The sequence below is a fragment of the Mya arenaria genome, chromosome 10, assembly GCF_026914265.1.
Source record: "Mya arenaria isolate MELC-2E11 chromosome 10, ASM2691426v1".
NCBI classification, from domain to species: Eukaryota; Metazoa; Mollusca; class Bivalvia; order Myida; family Myidae; genus Mya; species Mya arenaria.
This window is the reverse complement of record NC_069131.1, coordinates 25,748,439-25,763,593: the sequence shown is the minus strand read 5'-3', so window position 1 is coordinate 25,763,593 and position 15,155 is coordinate 25,748,439. Positions and strand designations below refer to the sequence as shown.

The 15,155-nt window shown below is 33.1% G+C and overlaps 1 protein-coding gene across 1 annotated transcript; it reads right to left on the bottom strand.

Moving 5' to 3' along the window:
* Positions 1–2,735: 2,735 nt before the first annotated feature.
* LOC128206649 (cell death abnormality protein 1-like) lies at positions 2,736–10,320 on the bottom strand. The gene is made up of 5 exons (XM_052909243.1): positions 10,127–10,320; positions 5,267–6,922; positions 4,882–4,999; positions 4,539–4,588; positions 2,736–3,743 (listed from the first exon to the last, which is right to left on the bottom strand). Exons 1-5 carry the CDS (start codon positions 10,206–10,208, stop codon positions 3,634–3,636), a joined length of 2,016 nt encoding a protein of 671 aa, XP_052765203.1. The 5' UTR covers positions 10,209–10,320; the 3' UTR covers positions 2,736–3,633.
* Positions 10,321–15,155: the final 4,835 nt, after the last annotated feature.

The following is a 15,155-nucleotide window of genomic DNA, read 5'->3' as shown; positions in this document are numbered from 1 at the left end:
AGCTACAACCAGTGAAAATAGTGTTAGTGCATTCCAGACAGTTTCCACAAATATATTGCATAAATTGTATATTCACTTGTAAGTACACATATAAGAGTAATAAATTCCATTCTATCCGACACCATCGCGATCCTTACATATTGTACAGAAGGCACCATATGTAGAGATAAACACGCTTTATTTCAAGTTTATACACACTCCGCCCCTCTCTGATACCCGTACTTGCAGGATGTAGACATGAGCCTTGACATGCCGTAACACCCAGCATAGCATGAATCACATGTAGTCGCTGTTGAACATGACGGCACAGTTAGATAAATACAACACTGTTCGACGTAATACACCCATAACATGTATAATATGAAGTCTCTGCTGAACATATCTGACAATGTTGGTCAACACAAGGTTAAGAAAATCTGGCACTGAGGACTCATGTATTTATCCTTACTTCCTCCCGAACAGAAGTTTTCTATCCCGAGTCGGGCGTTATTTAAATATACCGTTCTTTGTTAGCAGCAAGAGCATGGGGAACAAACTTGGGAGAATGAAGTCTAAATTTTAAATACACAGCAGGAAAAATAGTACCATTAAACTGATTCAGCAGCAAGCAATATTAAACTATTAGCATAATATTGATTAAAATATTAGGTTGGGAATTATTTGCCAGTTCTGCTTAATGCAAACAATGCGATGGACGTTACAGGCAAAGTCTTAACAGCTAATACAATAACGGTTCTCTATGAAATATAATGTTATAAGAATTGAACAACCGTATTTTTTTACATATTTTAGTCAAGATTTGTACAAACGAATGACGCGTATCTGTTTTACTTACTGAGCAAGAGATTCAGTCCCAAATATCTTACTATATCCATACTTGCTGTCCAGACATTGAAATGCCTACACATCGCACGGACATGAGAACGGTAAACTTCATAGTGTTTGAATATATCTTTTTGTTTTGTTATTGTATTTTACTTGTTATGAAATCATATAACTAATTTTAAGTTTACATTTTCAATCTGCAAACTCCTTTCAATATACAAAAGCTTTTTTTGTAAAATCAATATATCCTGCGGTATGAAATAATGACTTATACCTCATGTGGATTCTTGAATAATACCTACCCCAAAACATGCGGAAAAGAACGTTCAGATTATTTACACTGCCACATATAGCAACAATGAACAATTATCGAACGTGAACACAATTAAATCCATGTCTTCAAGTTATCATTCTTAAGTATAGTTTTGCAAGGGCCCAAACGACAATGAACTTTAGACACAAACATATTAATTTCACAACATACACAAATACCAACAACAAAGGCAAACTTTCACCGCATACACCATTACAAACACCACGAACACACCATACCGCACCATAACGTTAAATGATGTGATCAACGCATTCGAACGGTCAGCGAAACGAGAGTTCGCTGGAACTGGGAGTCTACCGGGAGATTAAACTAGTTAGCATGGCTTTTACCTCACACTTGTCTCATCATTAATTAATAGTTACTGAATTGAAAAATATAAGCCTCATCATGACCAATGCTCTAAAGTCAGTAAACCCTCCCCCTCCCCCCGCTCCCCGTCCCTTAGACGAAGTGTTTTGGTTCAAAGAGTTGCAAATCATCAATAATCAGCAGAGTGTATAGCTGAGATCTGAAATTTAACTTAAGCATATGGAGGCGGTCCTCTTTTCTGTTTCTATGGCGAATGTTGTAACATGTCCTGTTCACAGTGACTATCTTCGCACAGATGTGATAACCGATAGTTTTATATATTGATTTAGTTCGGTTCTGAAGATATGCGAAAAGTTTAAAATCAAGTGTCAGTTTAGAATAAATCTTAGTATGACTACCGTTTTCGATCAATCTTGAGTTAAAATGAAATTATGTCCTAAAAGGTGTATTCAAATGGGTTTAAAGCCATTACACACATACATCAACAAGAACAACTATAACAAAGTAAAATCTAATACTTTGAAGCCTTTGTATGTCTTCGCCAAATATAATTATGTTTTCAGCGTTATCGAGGGTCAGTTCCTATACTGTTTTTTTGCCTGTATCCAGGCTAAAATTAGACACTTACGTCAGTTGTTCCCTCTTTACTTTCTTTTTCTTTTCCCACCTTTTCATAGCCGTCAACATTTCTCAAACTTGATTTAAGTATTGATAGCTTTTAAGTATCATAACCTTTGAAACAGATGGTTTATTATCAAGCTTATATCTTATCTTTGTTTATTTTCGATGAATATGTCTATTTTAGGAAATGTTATTTTTGGTTATTATTCACGAAGGCTCGTAGGTTGCTGAAGACGGTGTCATTCTACTTCGCTAATATTTCCAGAATTTCCTAGTTTATATCATGCACATACTTGTTGAAATATAAACCCGTTAATAAAAACACATACTTGTTTTAATCTTATAACCGATGTTTCCCATAAAACCGAGAAAACGTGGTAATTCCATACCATCGTCAGCTTCAGCGGCAAAAAGCCCTTGGCCCACCCGGAGGGAAGCGGTGCTTCCACCACCGGCGAATGCCAATGTTTTCAACTGTGGCCTGTCTGCCTCTTTGGGTCTGTTTGTAGCGGACTACACTAAATAGACAGAAAAATGCCGGCCATTTCGAGAATCTGAGTCAATTACTTTTCAAGAATGTACTCCGCTGTTATGTAAATAGAATTTACAACATTTTCAAGACATTTTTAATTCTATATTCATCACATTGGTGATATATATAATGACTGAAATACTAAAAATATACTCAATATAAAATAATAATATTCATGATATCATAATTTGTGGGAATATCTGCCAGCATGGCAATGAGTGCACATTCATAAAAAAACAGATATACATTCTTAGGTCTAGATCAAAAACATATATTTGTAAACATAGAGACTTTATGAACAATAGAACATTAATTCTTTGATTTTGATAATAAATTGTCAAGTTCGTGAAAGCGACATTGCTACGAAACATAATTTCCGTCGACCAAACGCACCTCGTTGATCTCTTTCACAACACATGTTTGTAGAAAATGACCATGACACCACTTATTGTTATAACCTGTCTGGTACTTTATGAAAATCGCAGTTTTGGTTTCACTGAACTGTTATTTCAGACAATCTAGTCCAGCTTTTGATGAAATGCCTTTTAACAAATTATAAGCGCTTAAACATTTTTTTGTAGAGGGTAATACAATATCATTCTACTGATTTCATGTGAACAGTGCTTTCTAACATTAATTTTAATTCTTACTAAAGCTAAGCAATATAATGAACAGTCCATCCTCTTGGTTAGAAAATGATTTTGGTAGACAGCATTTCAGAAAAATCTTTTTGATTTCCTTCTATGTTCTTATGTCTTGTACTTTCGACATCTTAACTTGACGTTAGGTTAATTTTTATAAACATATTTATGTATTTAGGTTTTATAATTATTCTGTTAATTAAAAATAAATCTGCAAAATAAATTTACACTGACTCGACTATTAATGCATTTAAATAAATGGAACCATATGATATTGATATTTGAAGTGTATAACAGTTTTTATGATACAAGCCCACAATTAATTCTTTCAAATTTTTGAATAACGGAGTCGTGTTCGGTGAAAGGCCACTTCAGGCACATAACATATCATAGTTACTGTCAGTAACATTCTGGTAGTTAGGCTGATCTGGCCGGCCTTGTAGTTGCTCATACGATTGAGCCTCTACCTTGTGTTCGTTTTCTGAAAATTGATTAGAATGCATTTAAAGTTTCCTATTATTATTTCACATGCGTAGTTATAGTAAGATATTTCTAAAATGACAAAAGGATGATCGTAGGACCAGAGTCTATACTACCTGTTTATTAATTATCCCTAAGATGTTTTGTCATACTAATGAGAGAGATAGTGCTAATCATAATAAATACAGTCATATTTATGAGATAGTATCTGTTATTTACGAGATCCGAAGTCCTTACTCGAGATACTTCATTGCTGATAAGGAGATAATAAGTGATAACTTGGATATATTATCTATAATTTAAGTTATGCTAAATCCGAATTTGGCGAAACTGTTTCGTAGTTATGATAAATTCAATGCTAAGAAGGGGACTTTTGTCTATTGTCATCTCGTAATTAGGAGATAAAATGCGATGTTCCGAGTATCTCAAAATAAGGACTTATTGTCTCGTGTTGGTGTTTAAGTATCTCCCAATTAGGACAAAGTATCTCCTAAGAACCGGATTGAATATCACAAAAATAGTATCGACTGTGGCACAAGGTGAATGTTTCTCTTGATATATTACCTGCCAACAAAGTGTGCATAAATGGGACATAAAATAAAGAATATTGATTGCATTGATTTTCATATTGGTTGGCATTTTATGAAATATTATACTGTTCAAACAAAAACGTTCTTTAATACTTGGCTATTTTAATATTTCCCTGTTTTATATAATTGAACTGATAAACAATTGTCGATTGTCATTGTTCTGATTTGTTAAAAAAGGTCCGTCGGATAGGATAGGCTGAACCTACCTGTAGTGTTTATCTCTCTAGGATTGTCCTTCTGAATAATGTTGTTTCTTCTAAAAAATGAATATCTATTTGTATTAAATAAATACTTTTGAATAAGTAATTGATCTAGACATAACAAAGTAATGGAGATGGATCGACGTGCAATTAATACGACAGTTTATATATGCACTCAACATTATAAGTCATAAAATTACCGAATCCCACCCAATCAAGCCACATCAATATATGAGCAAGACTTGTTCGAATGTATATGAACTATTTTTTGTTCTTTGTTTAACTAGAGTCTACAGACTAAAGGAATGAAATCCATATACATATATATTATATATATATTATATATTACTTTTTCAAAAGAATGTTGAATCCGACAGAAAAAGCTAGCACTATTATGAGAAGGGCAATAACTCCGCCCATAGCTCCTGCTGTAATCGAGCTTTTGTCGCCCTCAAGCGCATCTGTCACTGAAAAATAAAATAATAACGTTTGTACTTAATGAAAAACCAATATCATGCTTTTGTACTCGCGGAATGAGAATGAAAATAAAGCTTTCAAAAGCATATTCATGCAAACTGAACTTAGAAACAAAGCCATAATAGAAGCAAACACAGATATTTGTTTTTAGAACATATCTCACAGGAAGAACATTGTTAGAGTAACATATAATTTATAACACTAGGTGGCTTGAAATGATTAGTGAAATTTGTAAGCATACTGTCCAGTATATTTACCAGGGACGCAACCGCCATCAGTTGAAGTATGGTCACTCGAACAACCTTCCGCACATATACCATCTTCCTGTCTGCACACTTTAATTCCGTCTTTAGACGCGCCACAATGCTGGTCACATTTCCGCTCACAATACAAACCATGGTTACCTGCTATGCATCCGAATTTACATTTACCCGTCGCAATGTCACAGCTGGATAACGAATTTGTATCAATAAGACAAGAAGAGCTGCATTTCCACAAACAATAATCTCCCCACGTTTGATTTTCACAAATTTTACATGTTCTGTTATTTTGATGACACTGCCTGCAATTATTTGAACATGGATTGTCACACAACGTTCCATGATAACCATCAGGACAGGCAATGCAACTACCGTTTGATTGGTTACAGTTACCAGAACAATTCGGCTCACATGGAATGCATCTTCCATTTGCTCCAGGATAAAATCCTTCTGTACATCGACGACAAGAAATGAAGTCATTATTGTTTGATACACATATTAAACACTCAAAATCTTCATTGTTGCAGCCAAGGGAACAAGAAACACCATAATATCCATCATCACAGCCGTACACACATTCGCCTGAACTACTTTGATGGCAAATATCGTTTTTGCAATTGGATGAACAAGTCATATTGCAAATAACTCCATAAAGTCCTTGCTTACAACCTTTAATACAATCACCGTTGTACTGATCACAAGTGGCGTACTTACAATTCTCAGAGCAAGTTTTGTTGCAATAATCTCCATAAAATCCGGCCTTACAACCTGCCTTACAATCACCCTGATACTGACCACAATTACCGTACATACAATTTTCAGAGCAAGTTATGTTGCAGTAATCTCCATAAAATCCGTCTTTACATGAAACGCATATCCCGTTTCTTCTAATTTTGCAATTATCATGGTAACAATTTTCCGGGCAGCATGAGGGTTCCGTAAATTTATCTTTACATGCAGTACAGTAAGTTTCTGATACACAAGAAAGGCAGTTCACGGGGCAATTTCTGGAACAATCAATGCCATATTTACCGTCAATGCATATATCACAGTTGCCACCAGTGAAGTTAGGGTCATCACATTCCAGGCAGTTTCCATAAATATCGCATAAAAAGTCTTTGCACTTGTTACTACACACATTTGAGCAATCATTTCCATAATATCCAATACCAGCACGGAACTTACATGCTGTACAGGATGTACCATTGGCACAAGATAAACACTCTGCCCTACATGTATATATGCACATTAGTCCCGACCCGCTGTGATGTCCGTCCCTGCAGGATGTACATAATGTACCAGAGGTGCACGTGTTACACGTACTGGGACATAGGCTTTGACATAGGTCGCCGTAATACCCGTCCCTACAGGATGTACATAATGTACCAGAGGTGCACGTGGTACACGTACTTGGACATAGGCTTTGACATAGGTCGCCGTAATATCCATCATAACATGTATCACATGTAGCCTCTGTTGAACATATCCGACAACGTTGATTAACACAGGGTTTCTGGCACTGAGGACTCATGAATCCATCAACACATCCTTCCCAGCAGTAGTTGTCTATCCCGAGTGGAACGTTGTTTTTACAACCCGTGCCGTGTTTACAGCAGAAACAGGGCGAACAGTCTTGGGAGAATGATGGCGAAACTGGAAATATTCAGAAAAAAATGTAATATCGTTAAACTGATCAGCAAAATGCGTAAACCCACTGTTCGTTCAACTTTATTCATAACACATTTTTAATATTTTACATAAACTATATACACCCTTTTCTATTATTATCTTTGGGAGTGTTTTTACACTGCTTTATACGAATACAGCAATGTACAACACATGTTCGACTAAATAAAAGTATACATATTGAGTAATTTAGCAAAAATGCTGAACAATTGTACAAATAAAAGAAACCAAGCGTTAAAGTCCATATAAACTTACTATACTTACTGTCTATAAATAAAGGCTACACCGACATGCAAACGGTAATTTATAGAGTGGTAAAAATACTACTTTGATGTGAACACTTTTTTTACTTAAATTTATATATTTAATATATCACAATTTTAACTTAACGATTTAAGTAATGATCCTTCTTTTAATATACACAAGTATTATGTTTAAATCAAGATATTGTGTAGTATCACTTTTCATAAGAAATAGTTTGAGGTATTCTGCAATTTAAATGAAACTAGTACAACAATAGGATTCTTTATTTAATCAACAATGTTTACCAAAACATGCGAAGATGATTTCATGTTTGTTATTGCCACAAATACTAAACATAAACAAAGTAACGTAAGGTGAACGCAGTTAGGTCCATGTGTTCAAGTTATCTTAAACATCTCGTTGTACTTATATCAGAATGCGCCCCAATAACACACACAGATTAACGGCTTTAAAGCCAGTGACCCACGCTCATTGCAGGAAGTTTTTTTGGTTTAAAGGTTTGCAATGCTCCAATAAGCAGCAGTGTATCAAGCTTATTTCCAGTCGAACACAGCAGAAATTTAACTTGAAAATAAGGAAGAAGTTATCGTTTTAATCTTGCTACGCCTCGTGAATACGACGTATTTGGATTTTGAAGTGATTTCCGCAGTAACCATCGACAAACACATACTGAGAATTTTATATATAAAAATTTTATAATTTAAAATGTTTGGTTCTGAATGCACTTTAAACAAGTACTGTCTTTATATAAGCATATGAGTGAAACTGAATTGAAAAAGGTCAAAATCAGGGATCATTTTGAATTATATTTTACTGATAGGTTTAAAGCTGCACTGTCACAGACAAACCGTCTTTACAACTTTTTTATTTTTTGTCTTGGAAAGAACAAACCTTTGCTTAAATATCTGCAAACCAATGATAAAATATTGCTGACAAAAGATCAGGTTGCAGATTTTCATATTTCTTTTCAAAAATAATGTTTTATGGCTTAAACCGTTTCTAACGGTTTAAGAAAAATGCATAAAACATCAATTTTTGAACTTAAATGTAAAAATCTGCGATCTAATTTTATTTATCATCAGTCTTTTATAACTGGTTGCCATGCATTTTCGCAAAATTGGCTCGTTCCAAGACAAAAAATAAAAAACGGTACATCTGTGCGAGTGCAGCTTTAAGGATAACCGCTGATTTGAATATTTGACTGCACTAGAGATTGGCGTAATTGTTGACCGGTAATGGAAAACTCAGGGAATAGAAGAGGATTGCATTTCTAATCATAAATACCATTATTAAGTTGTTGTTCGAAATAAGCCCAATGAAATGTCCTCTACGTTTTGAATTATAAAACTTACAGTACAAGTAGTGCGTAAATACAATTTCTCTCCAAATAGCATATAGCAATAACCCATACACGAAATAAAGGAAACATTCGGATACCTTGGTTTACATTTTGTGAATCACACAATAAACGCAGTTCTTTCATGAATTCTATTAACCTGTTACAGATATCAGTATATACAGTAAATCCGCATATTTTATGTGAGTGATGGATAGTGGTATTCATTAGATCCATTCCTATATAAGCAAACAAAAACAGCAACAACAACAACAACAACAACAATAGCAGAAACAACACCAACAACAACACTAACAAGACAACGACAACACCATCACAAAAAACAACAACTCTACTAACAACAATAATAACAATAACAACAACAACAACAATAACAATAAAAACAACTATTAGAAAATGTTAAATAAACTGTGACGACTTTGGATTTCCATATTTGCTTTCACTTTAAATATCACTTTTGTGTAAAGTTTCATTACTTATAAAACTTGAAATTATAATTCAACAAAAATGGCTTGCACTTGTTTCGACGGGCAATGTTTCCAGTATAATTTAATTGTACTTGTATTTCACAACATATTACCAAATCCATCCACGGGCAAGCTCTGTATATTATAGCCATACACAATTCTGAAGTCAATGGCCCATGCATTTACGTTAAAGTAAAATTTGCTTCGCATCAAACAGCAGGAGCAAAAAAAGATTAGCGCCTGTCAAGTGGAACAGAAATTTAACATGAAAAGTAGGAAGTAAATATGTCCATGTTGATACATACGCATTTAAAATAAGGTGTTATTCGAACCTTGTATTGAACACGATTTTAAGTGGCGTGCACTATCAACAAACACATGTTTAAACGGAAGTTCTTGTAGCTTTAAATATGTTCTATATGTATGCCATATACATATGTCGCTTCTATTATCTGACCATTTTGGTGTGCCTAGTAGATTGTATATACACCATTGGTGTTTGGAATTTATACGTTTTGACCGCACTAGAGATTGGTGTAATTGTTGACCGGTAATGGATTACTCAGGGAATAGAAGAGGATTGCACTTATAATCATAGATATCATTATTAAGCTTTTGTTCGAAACAAACCCGATGGAATGTCCTCTACGTTTTGAATTATATATCACACAATAAACGCAGAGTTCATCATAAATCCTTTGCACCTAATACATCATCGGAACAAAATAGTTAAGAGTTTTTCACATAATTATATGTGCATATTACTAGATATATTAATTGTTTAGCCTCCTTGTATTTTGTGTAAGTAATGGATAGCGCTATTCATTAGATCCATTCCTATATAAGCCAACAACAACAACAACAACAACAACGACAAAGACAACGGCAACACCATCACCAAAAACAACAACTGTAAGAACAACAACAACAACAACAATAACAATAAAAACAACAACAACCACAATGTTAAATAAACTGTGACGACTTTGGATGTGGACTTTGCTTCATTTATAAACAATGGTATACTTAAATAAGAACATAGAAACCGAACCGGGGTATTGTCAATTCAAACAATGTCCTTACCATGCAAGAAGATAATGCAGAGTAACGTTATTATTTCCATATTTGCTTTCACTTTTAATATCACTTTTGTGTAAAGTTTCATTACTTATAAAACTTGAAATTATAATTTGAAATGCTTCGTTAATAATTCAACAAAAATAGCTTGAACTCGTTTCGACAGTTAATGTGTTCAGTATAACTTAATTGTACTTGTATTTCACAACATATTACCAAATCCATCCACGAGCAAGTTATATATATATATATAAAAGCTGCACTCTCACAGATAAAACGTTTTGACAACTTTTTAATTTTTTGTCTGGGAACGAGCCTATTTTTGCTAAAATCCACGGGAACAAGTATAAGACTGCTGACAAAAAATTAAATCGCAGATTTTTATATTGCAGTTAAAAAAAATGTTTTATGCAGTTTTCTTAAACCGTTAGTAACGGCTTATTTCCGAACGGAAATATGCAAATCTGCCATCTGATCTTTTGTCAGCAATCTTTTATCATTGGCTTGCAGATATTTACGCAAAAATGTGCTCTTTTAAAGACAAAAAATAAAATAAAAAAAAGTTATAAAAAAGGTAAATCTGTGAGAGTACAGCTTTAAAGCCATACAAAATTCTGAAGTCAATGGCCCATGCATATAAGATTAAGTGTTTTGGGTTGAAAAATTGATTTGCATCAAACAGCAGGAGCATACAAAGCTTAGCGCCTGTCAAGTGGAACAGAAATTTAACATGAAAAGTAGGAAGTAAATATGTCCATGTTGATACATACGCATTTAAAATAAGGTGTTATTCGAACCTTGTATTGAACACGATTTTAAGTGGCGTGCACTATCAACAAACACATGTTTAAACGGAAGTTCTCGTAGCTTTAAATATGTTCTATATGTATGCCATATACATATGTCGCTTCTATTATCTGACCCTTTATGTGTGCCTAGTAGCTATAATTAGATACAAAGCTTAATTGGGAGGATGTAGGAAAAATAAGCTACTTGGCAGTTGCCGAATTCTGATCATTTTCTTTATAAATTACTAACACATTTTCTTATTTATTTACAGGCATTAAGTGATTGCAAACTTATGATGGTTTCTTATTTTATAACTGTGTTAAGTAGGATAAAAAAAAACTTAAATCGGATTTTATACATTTTAACGCATAAATATTCGAAAGATTTTATTTTTTTCCTAATGAAATATACCGAACATCACAAAATTGATATCAAATCATTTAATTAACAAGTTGAACTTTTACCTGCTATCATTTTGTCATTGCAACAATTTATTTCTGTTCAAAAATGCAGAAATTAAAACCACACTTCACTTGTTGAGAAACCCAAGTTGTCCTAAAATGGAGCCCCTGTAATATTTCATAAACAACTGGAGACATACTGACCATTTTTATATTCCACTTAAAGAAATTTTAGCTCCTGATTCTGAAACTAATGTGACGCAACACTGTTGAGTGAAATATTTTCGAAGTTGTTCAGTAAAACATTGTCTAGACAGTGTTTTTGTAGTATTTACAATAAATCCAATTTAGTTCATTGCTATGTTATGTTATTGTATTATTTTGACATAATAGTTTAGGCACAATATTTCAAATATCATTACGTAATTATGCATTATTTCAGTTATCTTTGCAAGTTATTCAGTGCATGGATAAAGTGCAAAGGTAATGTGCAATTTATAATATGTTTATCAAATTCTATAAAAACTGTTGTGAATACTATGATACCAATATACTTGTGTATAGTTTAATAGTTCATTTATAATTTATGATATGTATATCAAACTCTATAGATACAGCTGCTATAACTTAAACACAAATTTATTTTTCATATGCAAAACTTATAAGGATCGATATTTTCCTGAGATTTAAATAAAACTTATACATTATTATTATTGATCAATACTATTTTATATTTAAATGTCTTGTATGATAAGTTTTAATTAGATTTCCGATCTTTCAGGTAGATATAAAGGTGTGATAAGCACAACACTTTGCTCGCATTCCCAAGAGTTCCTCCTTGCTTGCACTGGATAATAGTTCAGCGTGCAATACCATAAAAAAGCTCTTAACGCATCCTTAACAGTCCTGGACCACTACCGTAACTTGCCTACACATTTTCAACGACTAGTTATGCGTGCGTTTTAACTGATTATTGATCGAATTTACCAGAGACAGGAATAACTGATACAACACTCATGTATTATTAAGACGTTTTATTCAATATGTTTAATAAATGTTATTCCGGGTTCGATTTCAAAAAGGCGCTTTTAACGTTTCCGGTTGGAATTTAAATGGCATAACGGATTCCAAGGGTGGATGGGTGTTTATGGGTAAGACGCGTTAAAAATTTACATGTGTGTTCATTCTTTATATTGTTAGGTTATGACGAAAACAACAGCATACAACTGATCTGATTCGACTAAATTTAAAGGCTCTCACTCACAGAGTTTTATGTTGGCAACGATGCCTTTATATTTCATTAACATTTAGAAATTTTAGATATTTTAATGAACAAACACTAAAAAGCAACTGAAAGATACTCATTTAAAAGAATGTTGTAAATCCAGGCCTGAAATGATTAAAATGTTACGATTTTGTTTACATTTCACACGAAATCAAACTAAGAAAGTGTGAATCAGTCCTTTAAGGGACAAAGCGAGCTTGGAAATATAACAATAGAAGAAAGACTGACTAATTCCTGTTGCTAGATGATATAAAACAGATGTTAGCTCTATGTCTAACGCTTCTTCATTAAATATTAAACCCGTAATTGATGTGTCGCCTTTCTACCCTGATATGGAAACAAAATAATGTTTCAATTTATTAATAATAGAAACAACTGACTAATACTCTGTGTATTGGTACAAATGTACGAAATGCATTTTTATAAACTAAATATCAACCAAGTGTGAAGACTAAATGTTCAGATCTATAAATTTTCGGTGGTTCAAACGGACTTTAATCATGAACACAATGTTTCAATATCGATCGTTATAGGAAAAATGATAAACTTGGATCAGAGATGAGATAATTATGGATGTGGTCTTTTTGTAATCGAGGTTGTACTGATCTTGCTGTTTTGGGGTAAGGTTTTCATAATTTAGTTGAGCATTCCTATAAGTTTTATAGTTAATAGACGCATTTAGATTATTTTTATTATAATGCATATATGAAAATAGAATATTATAAACATTAAACGATGGCTTCATTATATTGTTCCAAACACCACTAAATAAACAAAAAAAAACAAAAACACATTTATAACAGTAGGTTGATACATTTACCTGTTAACTGTCTCCTTTTTGCTTTGAAATAATCTACAATTTTATCAGTCAGGTGATAGATTTACCCTTAATTTTAAAGCTGCACTCTCACAGATTCACCGTTTTTACAACTTTTTTTATTTTTTGTCTAAGAAAGGGCAAATTTTTGCGTAGGTATCTGCAAACTAATGATATAACACTGCTGGCAAACAATCGGAACGTAGATTTTCATATTTCCGTTCGAAAATTAATGTTTTATGGCTTAAACCGTAAGTAACGGTTTAGACTTACGGTTTAAGAAAACTGCATAAAACATCATTTTTTGTACTTAAATATAAGAAACTGCGATCTGATTTTTTGTCAGCAGTTTTATATAACTGGTTTCTATGGATTTTCGCAAAAATTGGTTCGTTCAAAGACATAAAATAAAAAAGTTGTCAAAACGTTCAATCTGTGAGAGTGCAGCTTTAAACTTGCTCTTGTTTAACATGTAATAATATACAATTATAACTATCCGTTGTGAACATTATAAATAAGCTACTGTGATATTTTTATATTTTAACTCGGGTTGTATTTTGTACTAGTCTAGTCTGATACAATAGCAGACCATATAGATCCAATGAGTTAAAAACAAAACAATTTAAAGCTACGACTTAATATTATGTTAACATGGCTCAAACAGAAAGGTTTCACGAATTTCTGCCGATACGGCCACCGATGTCAAAGACATGTATCATGTAAATTATAATTTATTGATCATTTTATGTTATTTTAAACACACTTGATGAATATGTGTGCCATTTGCAACAACATACAATTTCAAATTTAATTTGTTTTTCTTAAATTTTTAACAGTTGGAGACTGTGTTTAATTGTCATTTATGTTTTCGTATTAAGCGCCCATCGGTCGCCTCAAACTCAAACAGACGCTTGCAGCGACGAACCGTCTAATAGGTGTTTAGTGTGAGGCAAACGGAACTTCCGGTTTAAAGTGTTAATGTGTAGATGGTAGGTAGCATTTCGAATAAGTATTTAGAGCTGCATTCTCACAAATATACTGTTTTTACAACTTCTTTATTTTTTGTCATGGAAAGAGCAAATTTTTGCGTAAATATCTGCAAACCAATAATATAAGATTGCTGAAAAATCAGATCGTAGAATTTCATATTTCCGTTCGAAAAGTAATGTTTTATGGCTTAAACCGTTACTAACGGTTTAAGAAAAGTGCATAAAGCATCAATTTTTGAACCCAAATATAAAAATCTGCGATCTAATATTTTGTTAGCAGTCTTATAAACCTGGTTTCCATGGATTTTCGCAAAAATTCGCGCGTTCCAAGACAAAAAATAAAAAAATGTCAAAACGTTCAATCTGTGAGAGTGCAGCTTTAAGACTTATAAACTCGTAAATTCCCGATGTGTTGAAAATCTCGAATGTTAACGATCGCAGTTTTGTGCTAGACATGCCCATCTGTTTTTGTTTGTTTCTTTATATTTTAAATATACGTATATTGAATTAAATACATTTTGGTGATCAAGGTTCGTGGTTCTGTCTTTAAGCGTCTACGAAGGGTTAAACTTGTGCGGTTGTTCTTTTAAATTTGATTTTATCGTTTAGAATGGCCATATTTTTAACTGGCAGCATTGCCAGCATTTCGATTTTCGAACTTTCTCTGATACGACCGTACATGTATATTGAATTTCAGGCTACGCTGGAGAAATGTGTAAGATTTAAAATTTGACGACTGCAACAGTTTGCCTTG